This window comes from Mycteria americana, chromosome Z (assembly GCF_035582795.1).
Source record: "Mycteria americana isolate JAX WOST 10 ecotype Jacksonville Zoo and Gardens chromosome Z, USCA_MyAme_1.0, whole genome shotgun sequence".
Lineage (NCBI taxonomy): Eukaryota > Metazoa > Chordata > Aves > Ciconiiformes > Ciconiidae > Mycteria > Mycteria americana.
In genome coordinates, this window is record NC_134396.1 from 5,013,434 (window position 1) to 5,027,405 (window position 13,972).

A 13,972-nucleotide genomic window follows, 5' to 3' on the forward strand; every position below is an offset into this window, starting at 1 on the left:
CTCACTGTAACCATCTCCCAATCCATGCTCAATACCCATTTGGTTTGAGAAATACCCTGCTGCAGCAATTTCAAGAAGTTGCTTAGTTTAACACTAAGAACAATATTTCCCCTTGAAATGGGGGAAGACAAATACATTGCTAAGCCCGAAATAAAACAGTGTTTAATAAACCCCCAAATGCCGACATTCAACAGTCACTTTCTAGACCACCTTCGTAACTTCCCATAGTCATCCTGCTACACTGCACTGAACTTCCCTCTTTCCTGAGCTGACAGCACCTCTCCAGTAAGTATAACCAGGTCAAAACTGCACAGCTTCTTTCCCGTAACAGTCTGTAAAAACCCAGCATATAACTAAAAGCCTTGTCACTGCAGATTGTCAAGTCTGCTATGATTTAAAGGATCATTTGCAAAATATGACCTTAAACATACATTCTCATTTCAGGACAAATACATCAAAGTATATTTTATTGACACTCTCCAAACAGCCCGCTAGAGACAAATGACAGTATTAAAAAAAACAAAACAAAACTGTAAAGCTTCTAGCTTGCATTCAGTGTAAAAACTTGGAGGTATGAACAGAAGCCTGGAGTAAAAATATTAAGTACATTTCCAATCCCACAGTGCAGAAAACCAATACCAATGGTATTAACTCTACATTAGAAGTGTTCCCATGTTCAATTCCACATATATGTTTCTCTTCTATATAAACTTCTGATAACTTATGTACAAATAACATGTCCAACATCTGTTCTTTAATATAAATAATCTTCATGACTGAAACATTACAACAGTTTGATCAAAAGTATAGAAAAATCCATTTAATATTTTTTCTAATGGCAGTGTTTAAAAAACTCCTTGAACGCAAATGACCTTAGAATGATAGGCATTTCTGCAGCACAAAAATGCATTGCTCATTCAACATGCAAAGTATTATTGCATACATGAGTCATTTGAACTACAATAATAAAATCTGAAGGACTTGTGCTGCACAGCCCATTCTAGCAAGTGCTAGCTGTAAGATCACATGTATCACAGAAGAAAGTGTTAAGTACTGTTAAATAAAATGCAGATCAGATTCTCAATACTCAAGTATTGTCCTCGCACTACTAAGACTTAAGGCAATCAAGAGTTGGGAAGCTTCAGTTTGGCATAGTTGCATTAAGCTCTCCCTTTTTCCTATTAATAAATTTTAACTTGTTAAAATAAATGTATTTTTAGAGGGCTGCTGATAAATATTTGCTATACATATTAATACAACTCAGTGTGAAGTCATTGATCAAGTAACCTAGTTTAATATCCCCACTTACACTGAGTTGATCCAATTTAAGCAACAGTTTCTCTACCACCTAAGTTTTCCAGCATGAATTTCTAAATTGGTATGAGAATAGAGAAAATATTCCATGTCTACCCTCTCACTGTAACTGATTTTATGACTTGCATCCATTCTTGGGGTATTCTAGAATTTAAGGGTTCAATATAGATTTGACAGTCAAATAATATTCAACTTTACAAAGGACGATTATTTGCAGTAAAAATACTTTATATATAAACATACACACAGTAGATCGAAGTGAACAGGCATTTCTTTATGGCTTTTTTCACTGAGGTACTGTTATAACATCCAGCAACAGGATGCGAGTGTTCATATGGTATGAACACCACATTCATAAGCTGTGCCACCAATTTGTGACAAGTGGCAACAGACTGCAAATCCAGCCTCACTGCAGGATTACAGAAAAAGAGTCTTCCCTTCTACGTGGAGGGTCTCAGTGCAAGCTACAGAAAGCCTCAAAGGCAACTGGCGTAAATGGGGAAAGTAAAAATTAAAGTCTCACGCTATTAAAAGGATAAAAAATACTCATGGCAAATTAGAATCTCACAGTCAGGCCATTTCTTACAATTAACAGCAAACATTTGGGACTTAATATTCCAAGGCAGCAAGGGCATATAGCACAGCAGCCACACAATAAGACTCAAAGGGTGTAGTTAAACTCCTGCATCTGATTAAGCTAAGTGCATGCACAGGCTTAGAGCAGCCAAGCTGCCATTGTAGTATCACACAAGATCAAGTGCTGCAAGCCAAAGATGAACGCTGTCAGAAAAGAGGAGGTTGACGAGCACATGATTTCAGCTGATGCCACAGTAGACAGAAAACCCTTGGTGACCACATGTTTATTCCTCAGCTGTGAAAAGCTTATTTGTGAATGCACATTTAGTTGCACCTTTCCCTGTTTATTTTACATGCAGGGGAAATGCAGATGTATTAAGTTCCTAGTCACAGTACTTCCAATCCTAGTACTCTTAGCATAAGGGGAAGAGGTTTTATGTTAAGACAGTGATTGTTGCTGTATGTATTTAGTATTCCACCTTTACATCAGAAAATAATGAGGAGTTGTTGTTTGTTTTTCTTTTTTAAACAAAGTGGCCATATGGCTACTCCAGCCTAGACTTCTGTTTTTATATACACCTATGCTAAAAATGTGTTTCTGCAATAAATACTGTCAGAGTGAAATGAAGTTCAAAATATGCTCAGTTAATCATGGTAACTAGTTCTTTTAAACCAAGGGGTTTTTTTAACCCCACAAACCCATTAAACAGGCTGCAGATGCTTGAGTGAGTTGCTTATATGAGTATACAGCCCAACATTTAAAACTCAGAGCTTAGCACATTCAATTCATACTTTAATTTTACACACTTTATGACATATCACCACTTAGATCAACAAATTCATCATCCCTCTTGACCAAGTCATCTTCATCTTCCAAGTCTTTCCAGGTGCTAGTAGGTAAAGCTGGTTTGACAGACTGTCTCTGAAGTAAAGCAAATGGAAACAAGGATGACAAACGGGCAGAACTTCTCAGCAGTGGAACAGAACGTACATCTCCAGAAATAGCTTGACTATGTTCTTCATCCATTTTCACCTGCAAGCTTTGCACTTCCTCCATCAAGTCCAAAATCTTGGCAGCTGTGGCTATTGTACCACCACCAGGAAGCTGGGCTTCAGGAATCCATCGTAAATACCGTTGTGCCCAGACTTTGATTTCTGGGCCATCGATGCGAGGTAACAGAAGACCATGATAGTCAACAGGTTTACTATGCCAGCTATCATAAAATTCTCTGAAGCTATTAGGAGGTTCATCTGAAGAATTTATGAACTTGCCAATTCTTTTACCCAGAATGTTTTTAATTAAATGATCTGTTTCCTCCCTGAAAAATCCTCTCTTCGTAGAAGATTTTGTTTGTGTCAATGGCAAAGAAAGTTGCCGTTGATGCTTTAAGAGACAAGAAAAGAAAAATATACTGGGATAAATATTGATGGGACTTTAGAAAACAGCTTAAGCAGAAGAAAAACATAACTTGTATTCAGAATACTTACAAGCAACAAAGTCACTTAAACACAGCCACTGCTTTGCTATGTAGTCTAAAACTGTTACTCTTCAATACGTAATACACCAAATACTTCACACAGCATACTTAGTAGTCCCAGATACCTTCCCTGCACTGTAACTATAGCAATGAAGTAACACTGAATAAAGCATTATTCTTTGAAAACGGAAAATTTTTTGCATACATTCAAGTATTACAGGCTTCCATGTTTAGATTATGCTAACCACACAAATCAAAGAGCACTTGATTTAGAAGTTTTTATCCAGTGGTTCCTCATTGCATCCCACTGCATAAGAGTTCCCTGATTAATGCTGTAGATGATACTGACAGCATCTCACCTGAGAATGTTTTATACTAACAGGGATATTTCAGTCTAAAGAGGCTACCCCAAACAAACTTTTCTTACTGAATTTGTGCTACTTTCCAGTCATGGAGGTCACCAACCCATAATCCTCCATACCCTAGACAGTTTTTGTTGGTTACTCTTCCCCTGCCTCCATGCACAAGCTCCTATTACACTCAGACAAAATTAGGGAGGCAATTACAAACGTGCTATGTATTTCAGTTAGGTACTCCGTGGAACAACAAAATAAACTCACTTCAAACACATCAGTGCAACTCACCTGGATGTTAAATCCCATGAGTTATCACTACACTTGCACAAAAGTATGAAGAAAAAAACCCCGTAAGTTCACAGCTATGCACAATTAACTGTAAACCAGTGATTTATAACTGAGGTGGGTGCAAATTGTATTCTTAAGATCCAGGTGAGTCTGAGGTGTACATGTATTTTGTCAATTAAAAACTTTGCACCAATACTTCTACTGTAAGCACGTTTGAAGTACGAGTTGTGCAAAATATTTTTATAATTTAAAAAAAGTAGTTAAGCAGCACGTATCTTACTTTGAATAGTGTAGTTTTCCGTTGACTTTTATCTGGTCTGGGCTTCTCTGCATAAAGAGGGTTGTTCAGGAAAGCCTGGGCCTTGGGGTCAAACTGCACAGACCAGTCCCACACAGTAAGAAATCTGAAAGGACCACTTTGTGTCTTGAGGCTTTCACCACTCTGCCAAAACAAACAGGTCACAATTAATACTGCTAGAAAGGAATTCTGACCAAGTCAAGGTGAAATTAAGAAACTGGCTTTTCACAGAAGAGGCAAGAGTTGCAACAACACTCATGATTTCTACGTATTCAATAGCTGAACAACATATTAGATGCAAGTGAGTACAGACACAAAGGCTGTCTATATATTATTCTCTGTAAATTCAGACAGTATTTAATTTCAACAGTGCAATTAGCACCAAGCATGCCTTTCCCAGTTGAAAATAAGATTAAATAATCTGAGGAAAAAAAAAGTTTTGAAAATTGGGCAGGAGATAGACACTCGAATTCTTCAAACACAGGGGGCATGTTAGGATTGGGGAATAAACCTCTCTAAGCTTCAAAAGTTAACCAGTGTAAAATTTATGATCAACACTTTATTTATATGCTTGACTGATCTTTACTTTTTTTTTAGTGTCTCTGCAGCCTTGCAGAAGATACTCCCATTGCTTCCAGCTTAGGTTAGAGAAAAGCATGAACCAAGTGCAAATCAACATTCAGGAAATGTTGATTTTGGAAATAGAACAGAAAGTACTATACAAGAATTTTGTAGATAACTTATTCTGCAGGACAGTAGGATATTCCTCTTAGGTTAAGGAGCTCCATTTTCACTGAAGAGCAATAAACATGAACCCATAGCCACACAGTAGAACTAATATATTCCTGAGTTATTTTCCTTTTGTCATGATAAACTCAAGTCAAGTCCTGAACTTGACTCCTTACACCCAAAGCTGCACTCATTCACCCTTCAAGGCACCACCCTTCAAATAAGTATGGGAAGATGTGCTGCTAGGGAATTATTTTTCTCAGTGTTCCTCGCTTGTTGGTCAAACCTGTTCTCCAACACATTTCATGCACAAGATAGTAAACCCTTACCGTATTAGTGTCTTTTTGATGTTGTGAGTTGAAGAAAAAAGTGCTAAAAATAGGCACATAGAGGCTGTCTGACAAGACAGTTAAGTAAGTTTCTGTGAACTCAAATGCTGGAGGATACTGTTGTACCAACTGCCAAACACAATTTAGCAGGAGCAGAAAAACAGGAGCCTAAGTAAATAAAATATTGCATCAGTTTTGGAAAAAATATGTTCCACCATGCAGACTATTTATTTTATAGTATTTAGTGTCTCCAAATACAAATCTTAAGGAAAGCAACCTGGGTAATTACAGAACTGCTGCATATAACTTTGGCTGAACTCTGAAGTATTATCTGAGCTACTAACTTGCTATGAAAGTTGCTGCTATGCAGCCTGTTAAAGTTAGCAAAGCAAAACTAGTTTATAGCAATTCTTGATCAGAACTAGTCAGTTCACACTTACAATTTCCATTCTGTATAGCAATCTAATCTATTCCCAAAATCTAAACAAAAATGGAGAGGTGAGACTGCAACATTTAGCAAAACAGTATAAAATTACACTCTAGATGTGACAAGAACAGGCAATTCACTTGAGTTACTTCTATGGACACTACTACCACTTAACACAGTTTAAAAGGACATGAGATACATGTCTTTCAAAAGACTCCAAGATTGAATGGGAAATTTTACATTTGTTCTCTTTAGTTATAAAGACATTGCTGAACTCTAAAGAGCAAAAATAATGACACTGTACAAAACATCAACCCATAAAACAAAACATAAAATTAAAGATCCTCAGAGTAATTGGAACTTCTGGACTGACATCTACATTCCCCCTTATGTCAAGTAAAATTTTAAGTAGTAAGCAAGGAAAGTAATAAAAAAATCATACCTCCTCTTTGTCACTTTTATGTAAGTGGTTACAACGATCCAAAAAGCCATGTCCTCCAATTACCCACTCCTTCTGAATAAGGCTCTGAAACCCTGACTTTGTTCTGCTGTATGAATCCATCATCACTTGAACCAGACTAGAGATTACACAGCACAGATCAGTAGCACTCTCTTCTACAGAAAAGAACAGAAACCACATTGTTTACTAAGCCATTCCTAAAACTTTGGGTAAGAAAGCAAAGTATTGCTAGCTTCACATAAACAAAGTTCTCTTTCAAGATCAGAGGAGCACACAATTTCTTGCAAGTGTTATGGCATAAGGGAAGTTAATCCATGTTTCCAATAAATCCCTTGTAAAAACCCAAGGTTTCTTGTATATTTACATTAGGATAATACTTTGACAATAAACCCTGCAAAAAACCCAAGCTTTTACTACTATAATGTTGATGCCTATGCCCTTTGGTCTCCCACAATACGCATACTGCCCTTCCTGCCCTATGCCTCCAGGGCAGCTATCTGCCCTTACCCTTCCTATCCTGCATGCATCTTTTCACAAGGTATGAAATTGCCTCCTCATGCAATACGCATTCTCCACTCTTCAGGAGCCTTCTAGAAATATCTCTTCCCCATGCTAGGTTTCTCAAATGGCAGTGTGTGGCAAAACCCAACTAAATTACTAATCCAAAAATAGCTTAATGGTTAACATTGTGTTTGGTTTTCCATGCGACTACGTTGCCTACAAAAACCAACTGCTCAAGATGTGTACAACAAGCATATGCTTTCATGTATTTTTAATAAAGAGACACATAGTCTTCAGTGTGTATCTAGAACATAAAAACATCCTTTCAGAAAGTTTTCATGCTCTGTGTTCTTTGTGTAGGTGTGTCCCCTGACACCCTCAAAGTACAGCAAAAGTTCCAGAAGACCTTTAATAAAATAAGTTAGGAAACAGGAATGCATAAACAAGCGGCAGCATGACTCTCCTGCCAATTTATCAGCACCTTTCTCATTCACAACATATTTCTCTTAGCCTGGAACGATGCTTACCATGTTTTTTTAACTACAGGAAGCATTTTCAGGACTGAGAGAGATTTAGGTGTCTGGTACTTTGAGTACTCTATGAATTTTACCGCCCTCTATCATAATTATAAACTTACAGCTTAAGCTACATATAAAGAAATTAAAAATAAATTTTAAAAATATATAGGATAATCTCATTAAATTCTTACCTATAAGGAGAACGTTTGTATGCTGTCTTTCCAGACACTCAGCAACTTCTATTGCTTTCTTCAAGACTCGCCTGTTGTGGTACAGGAAAAGATAAGTGAACATTTTCATAGCATTTTTACAATTACGTTTCTTACATTAGTTTCCCCTAAAAGGGGTTAAAATGCCATACTACTGAAACTTGACTAGTCCTTTAAAACAAAAAAAAACCATGCTCAACTTGCGTAAATGAAGAACTGTTTAGCCTCAAGAGGTATCTTTTTTTGGCTATTGGTCATGCATTTCCAGTTATCTTTGTGCATTTGTAATACAGTACTTTATTCTGGATCAAAAGCAGCCATCACACACACACACTAAAGTATTACAATTGCTATGAGCTAGATCTTTATCCTGGAAAGAGTCAACATCACCACACTTATGTTCTAATCTACTACATACTACATTTCTCCCATAATCTTGTTTTAAGACGCAGAGGGAAGGATCAGCAATCAGATCTTGTAAACATGCAGAGACAATTTATTCGGAGATTATCATTACACAAGGAAGACTGAGTGGAAGTAAAGATCACATAAAACCATATGTAACACTGTTGGTTTCTAGACCTAACTCTTCATAAACTTGGTTATTTTCAAAAGTTTGCACACAAATTGGGATTCTTGCAACTGCTTAGGTCACTAATAGAAGCTGACAATATTTTGTAAGTGTGGAGTTGTCAGATTCTTTGTTCTAGCATCTAGAATAGCTGAGAAGGCATCCCTACTAACTGCAACAGCCAAGAATAGGCTGATCCAGGAAGCAACTGGATCCAAGTATGGAAATGACCAGTCTCAAAACAATGTAAGGATAGGAACTTGGGCTGGCATTTAGTTTAAACTACTTGTAATCTTGGTTATGTCAACACATTTCTCAACATATGGTCTTCACTAGAACCTCTCATTCAACATACAATTAAATTCTAAATTAAAGAATTAATAACTATCAATATCAATGATTGTTATTTAGACTAGAAAGAACAGAAGCTGACTGCAGAAGACTGCAGAAGCACTTCATGGTAACAAGCTGATCACAGAATAAACTGGCAGACAATAGAGCTAGCACAATGTAACACTGAAAACAAATAAAACCCCTCAACATTCCACTATAACAAGCCTTAAGTTAGCCAACACCATTCCAACACTTACTCACTGTGGACTGCTGAGAGAAGAAAAAAGAACTTGAGGAACAATCAGGAGAGGAAGGGGACAAAACTGAGAACAACTGTCATTTTATAAATCTTTGGTAGGCTAACATCTTGAATACTGCAGTTCATCCCGTCCTAAAGGATATTACAGAAGTAGAGAGTACAGAGAAGAACGGCAAGGCTAGTCAGAGACACGGAATAGGTTTCATGCAAGAAACAAATAGGATTCTTCAGTTTGGAAAGAAGGTGACCAAGTGCAGGAGGGAAATTACTGGATATATAGTTTTAATAGGTTTGCTGGAAGAGTTGTAATTGGAATGATCTGATGCTTCTCACATCCTTTAATGTGGGAGCCTTAACACAAGCCTACATTGTAAAAATACTGTCTCAAGTTGTAGAAGTAAGATATATCAATGGGACCATAAGTCTGTCATAATTTTCTTTCCTACTGGAGGTGAAGAATGTTGTCATATTTCAGAAACTAGCTAGAAAACCCAGTACAAATGCATCTAACAACAATTTGAAACCCAGGAAGTTAGATATAGCAAACCTGATTATCTCTAGCCAGTTTGTGCTCTCCAGTAATGAAAACCATTTCACATCAGTTGCCCAGAAGTCTGGACTGTTATCTGCAGAAAAACAAAACCAAAAATTGGCTTGTTCATATATGTAGGGCTAATTAAGAGCCACCCATTATATTACTCTTCAGTTATGAACTGTTATAAAACAAACAATACTAAGGAGTCAGTAAATCTTAATCACTGTTAAAGTCAACACCCTATAATTAAATTAGGAAGTGAAGTAGTCCTACAAACACCATAAAGTTTTATAGCACCATAGGCTTTTAGAAAAAAGTATGTTGTAGGTTCATAACAACCAAACCAAGTAAATAAATCTGTTGACAAAATGGGAAAGGAAAAGTTGTTTAATCAGATGAGATGGTTCTTCCAAGTTCCAGTTGCCTTGACTCTAAAGGATGATCTGTATAAAGCTTAACATAAGGAGACTGGATTTTGAAAGTCATTACCATTAGAGCCAGAAACACAAATGGGTTTTAGGAGGGGATTACACAAACTTACGGGATGTAAGAGTACCTGAAAAAGGGTTTAAACAGTTTTCACTGCAACTGAAGAAGCATTAAAATACATCAAAAAGGGAATAGCTAAGCTAAACCAGGAGGCCAAGTACAATACCACAGAGTCATTAAACTCATGAATTTCACTACGATTTTTGTAGCTACTTAAATGCAACATAAATCTCTATTGCTTTTATTTCTATCAAAGCCAGTATTCAGAAACTGGAAAGCTCCTGCAAGCTGATATGGTAAATTAAAACCAGAATAGATTACCTTTCCTGCATAAGACACAAACCTTGAAGCCCAAGGTCTACAACAGTTCTACTACTGAGAAACAACTGACATATACCACACTTCCCTCCTTCCCTACTCTCCCCCAATAGCTTCAGTTCTGCATGTTTCTGTATAACTTTTCATCTTCCAAAGTCTCTCCATACGCTTCCAGTGTTTACTTCCAACACATACTCACTTCTGTCTTGTTTTCTGCAGCTTGCATCTATGATCCTCAAGTGCACAGGCATTTATCTATTTTGTTCCTGTAGCTGTTCTGCCTCCACGCCTGCTCGTGCCCCTCATTCTGTTCATTACACATTAAAAAAATATCTTTATTTTCGAATTCATTTCACCCTGCCCATAGAAACCAGTTCTCCACAAAATAAGCATTAGAATGCATCTTCAAAGCTCCCTAGTCGGTTCTGTTCACATTAGATGTAGTTTTCTCCAATTTTTTCTGATTAACATCTTCAAATTCACTTCCAACCTTTAAGTATGATACCCTTTAAAAGTATGTATGTTACAGTACAAGATACCCTTTACTTCCCAGTTCACCCTCTTTCCATCCGAATTTTAGATTATTCCCTTGCACCCAAATCTCATGTTCCATTTAGCCTGCCATCACTATTTGAAAGACCTCTGTCCATTCTGAATCAAGGCAAAATTATAGTACCAATTTTTAGTCCTTCAAAACCACCCAAAAACCATGATACCAAGGAAAAGGGGTTTCTGTCTTTTTTCCTGTAGAAATAACAGGCTTTCATCTACAGCGATAACATTTATATTCCATACTGAAGTTATCTTTAGTTCTCTTACATTATGGACAGTATAGAAGAGTTTTACTCCAAAAAGTTGAGTAGCCACATTAAGTGTGGCTGGCTGTTTGTTTAGTTCAATCGTGCTTAACCCAGTTAGACTCAACCACTTCTATGCAGGACTCTACAAACAATTGCTTGGTCTGGCAGTTCTGCCCCAGCCAAAGTTATCTCCAAGTCAAAACAGAAACTTCTTTTTAAAGGCACAACAAAACACTTGCAGCTTGTTTTAACCCTTAATCAAGGTGTTTTGCTTAATAACATCACAATAGAGAGCAAGCTCTCCCTTCCTCCCTATCTTCTAGGACAATGAAGAAATACACCACTAGGATTTGAGAACTGAAGTGATCAAATTCTCATTTAAGGTATGTGGGGAAATGGCATACAATGAGACTTGTGAGCAGTCTAGCAAAACCAGCATCTGCCTTGGCAGCATTTCAAATAAGAGAAACGATTTAAGAGGATCCAAGCTTTCCCCATCAAAATCCTCTTTCAAACAGCTACCTACTATTGTGGTTTCTGCTTTGCTTAATGAGGATTTTTATAAGTGAAATTTCAGTCTGGGCATGTGTTCAGGAAATTTAAGTTACACTGGAAGTTGCCTAAATCAAATTAACTAGGCACATATAGAACAAAAATAATGGTTAACGTGTTCAGACTTTGAAAAATAGCAGTAAGGTAGTCAGTTCCTGTAAGATCTTAATGCTTCTGCAAGAAGTTACCTGAATGGTTTTCTCAGACTGCTAGTGCATAGTGCTATACTCAGTGAGCTATAGTCTACTAACAAAACTTATTTAAAAAGCTGTAACACAAAAACACTTACTGGAATGCAGTTTTAACATATTCCCTTTTGCTTCAAGTAATACAAGACAAAGATAGAACTACACCATTGAAATATGCAATATTTCCTGAGAGATGTTAAATGACTTAAATCCAAGCTTTGGCCTTTTTCCTATAGGAGGGTAAGTCACCAGAAACCACATGAAAATACAGATAATTGTTTTTAGCTCCTAAGATTCACTGTGGATTTGACAGCATATTCTGGACAAAATCCTCAATGTAAAACTCTGCCAAATATCTCATATATCTTGGACTTCTCTTCAGAGTACCACTGAAATCTTTACTACATATTTACCAGAAACCATTCATACTAATTTGCAATTAGTATCAACTTACCAGCTAAATTCCATGTCTAAAACAAATAGGTCTTGGATACTGTCTGTAGGCTACACTGCAAATATACAGTTCTTCAATCATCATCAGTTCTGTTTTGTCCAACATCAATAGCCACAGGTGAACTGCTCCAGTGTTCAGCATGCCACCAGATAGAGGTTATTGCAACATTTACCCTCATTATCTTGTAGAAGACCCACTGTCCAAAATGGCCCAGTGGCAGATTGCACAGTTGCAAGGTGGTGTGGAGCTTTTTTCATACCAAGAGGTGAGGTCAAAGTATTGTTTCATGACAGCAAAATAGTTAAAAGTCCCAGAAAAAAAGTCTGAAAGCCTAGATTATACTCTCACATGGCTCCCATTTTTACTCCTTTCAGGTGGGCTTACTACTTACGGTAGTCATGTTTAGCCCTACAGCCAGAGTGACAAAATTTTAAGCAAGCTCACACTTCATGTTTTGAGATGTGACTAGTTTGTAACAAAAGCTAGGCCAAAAATTAATTCACATTTAGACTCAACTCTTGACATAACACAAAGGCTTAAAAGGTTAACACTTAACATGCAATTTCAACAGACCACAGAAGATTGAAAAATCTTTCCCATAAATTTTAACCCAACTAACATTTAAACTCCAGTCACTCTCTTTAAAAGTCATTTTCAGATACTGTGACTGCTTAGCAAGAGGTAGTAAGTCTTAAGAACTACAAATGTCCATTAACATGCCAATCATAAGCACAGTCTTCAGTTACAAATGTAAAAGTCTGCTTTTAACCACTGTCAAAAGCAAGACACCAATCAAGACAAGGACTTGCATTCATGACACATAGAACAGAATTGTTATGCTTTGCATCTCAGTCACTTTAGAGACAAAAGACTAAAGTTTGACTTACCTATCAGAAACAGCTGTTTAAATCTTGTGTATGCAGTCTGGATATCTTGCAGAGATGGAAGGCTGCTTGACAAGTCATCCATCTTCAGGAGTTCATAGGGAGGTTTGCTAATTGTCTTATAGATTCTAAATCAAATCAACAAGAGATTAAAGCCTTCTGTTTCACAAGTCAAATAATGCAACAACTATTATCACTGAAAACAAAGTTAATAGGCATGGTTTGGGAAACAGCTGTAAGTCAAAAAGATATACACCCTGGAAAGCTAATGGCCTCCATGCATTTTTAAGTACTGGCTGGAAGCTCTCCTACAAGCTTATGACAAGTTTTGCTGCTCTTAACTGTTACACCAATAAAGTTATATTTGTGCATATTTGTGCAGTTATGAATATTACAAGCATTACTTGATTTTTTTTTACTACTGCTTCTTTAGTATTGTCTTCACTAGACACACAAGCAGGCTATTTAGAGGTGAATCCAGAAAGAGGAGATGGATAGAAACACCCAAACCTTCCAGCAGAAACTTGGAATTTTTCTTGACTTTTACCAACCAGATTACATTCTGATACCTAGCTGCCAGGTCTGCTAATGAAACACATGAGTAAAAGAAAGAAGAAACAATTTGGACTCAAACAAGACAGTATATCTTCCTTGTACTTCCCTACACATGTGCTAATTTTTTTCCCTAGGAGGAGAGGAAAAAATACCAGGCCAGACAAAGCTTTGGTTTGCACCCAGAACATCCCCTCTTATTCAGGCTCTAGAGCTCAGATGAACATCAGCTTAGTAAATACCTCTGTTGTCATGCTGGCTTTTTATTGTCAAGATTTGGGAAAAGCCACTCTAGCTCATACTTCAGAAGTGAAGCCTTGCGGGCACTCGCCCGAACAGGACAGAGTACTTTGTTTCCTGTATGTTGTAGCACAGAAGCCTGCTTTAAGTGAGAACTACAGGAGTCCACATCAGAAATGCAGATTACTACACCTACCAGAAGATGCATCAGGTAAGAGGACTGAGGGAAAGCAATCATTTGGCAATTACAATACTTCTTCCAAATGGAAGTAAACAATTTGTGCTATAAGATCTGGCTCTAAACAACTTTTTCA

At 37.1% G+C, this 13,972-nt stretch overlaps 1 protein-coding gene across 1 annotated transcript in view; it reads right to left on the minus strand.

Moving 5' to 3' along the window:
• Positions 1-471: 471 nt before the first annotated feature.
• Positions 472-13,972, minus strand: part of MTMR12 (myotubularin related protein 12) — a 34,286-nt gene continuing 20,785 nt past the window's right edge. The window contains exons 10-16 of the mRNA XM_075527289.1: positions 12,870-12,994; positions 9,194-9,272; positions 7,466-7,536; positions 6,238-6,410; positions 5,369-5,536; positions 4,293-4,454; positions 472-3,274 (exon numbers count right to left, since the gene is read on the minus strand). Of these exons, the coding sequence (XP_075383404.1) occupies positions 2,699-3,274; positions 4,293-4,454; positions 5,369-5,536; positions 6,238-6,410; positions 7,466-7,536; positions 9,194-9,272; positions 12,870-12,994 (1,354 nt within the window). The 3' untranslated portion in view covers positions 472-2,698. The remainder of the gene's footprint in view (positions 3,275-4,292; positions 4,455-5,368; positions 5,537-6,237; positions 6,411-7,465; positions 7,537-9,193; positions 9,273-12,869; positions 12,995-13,972) is intronic.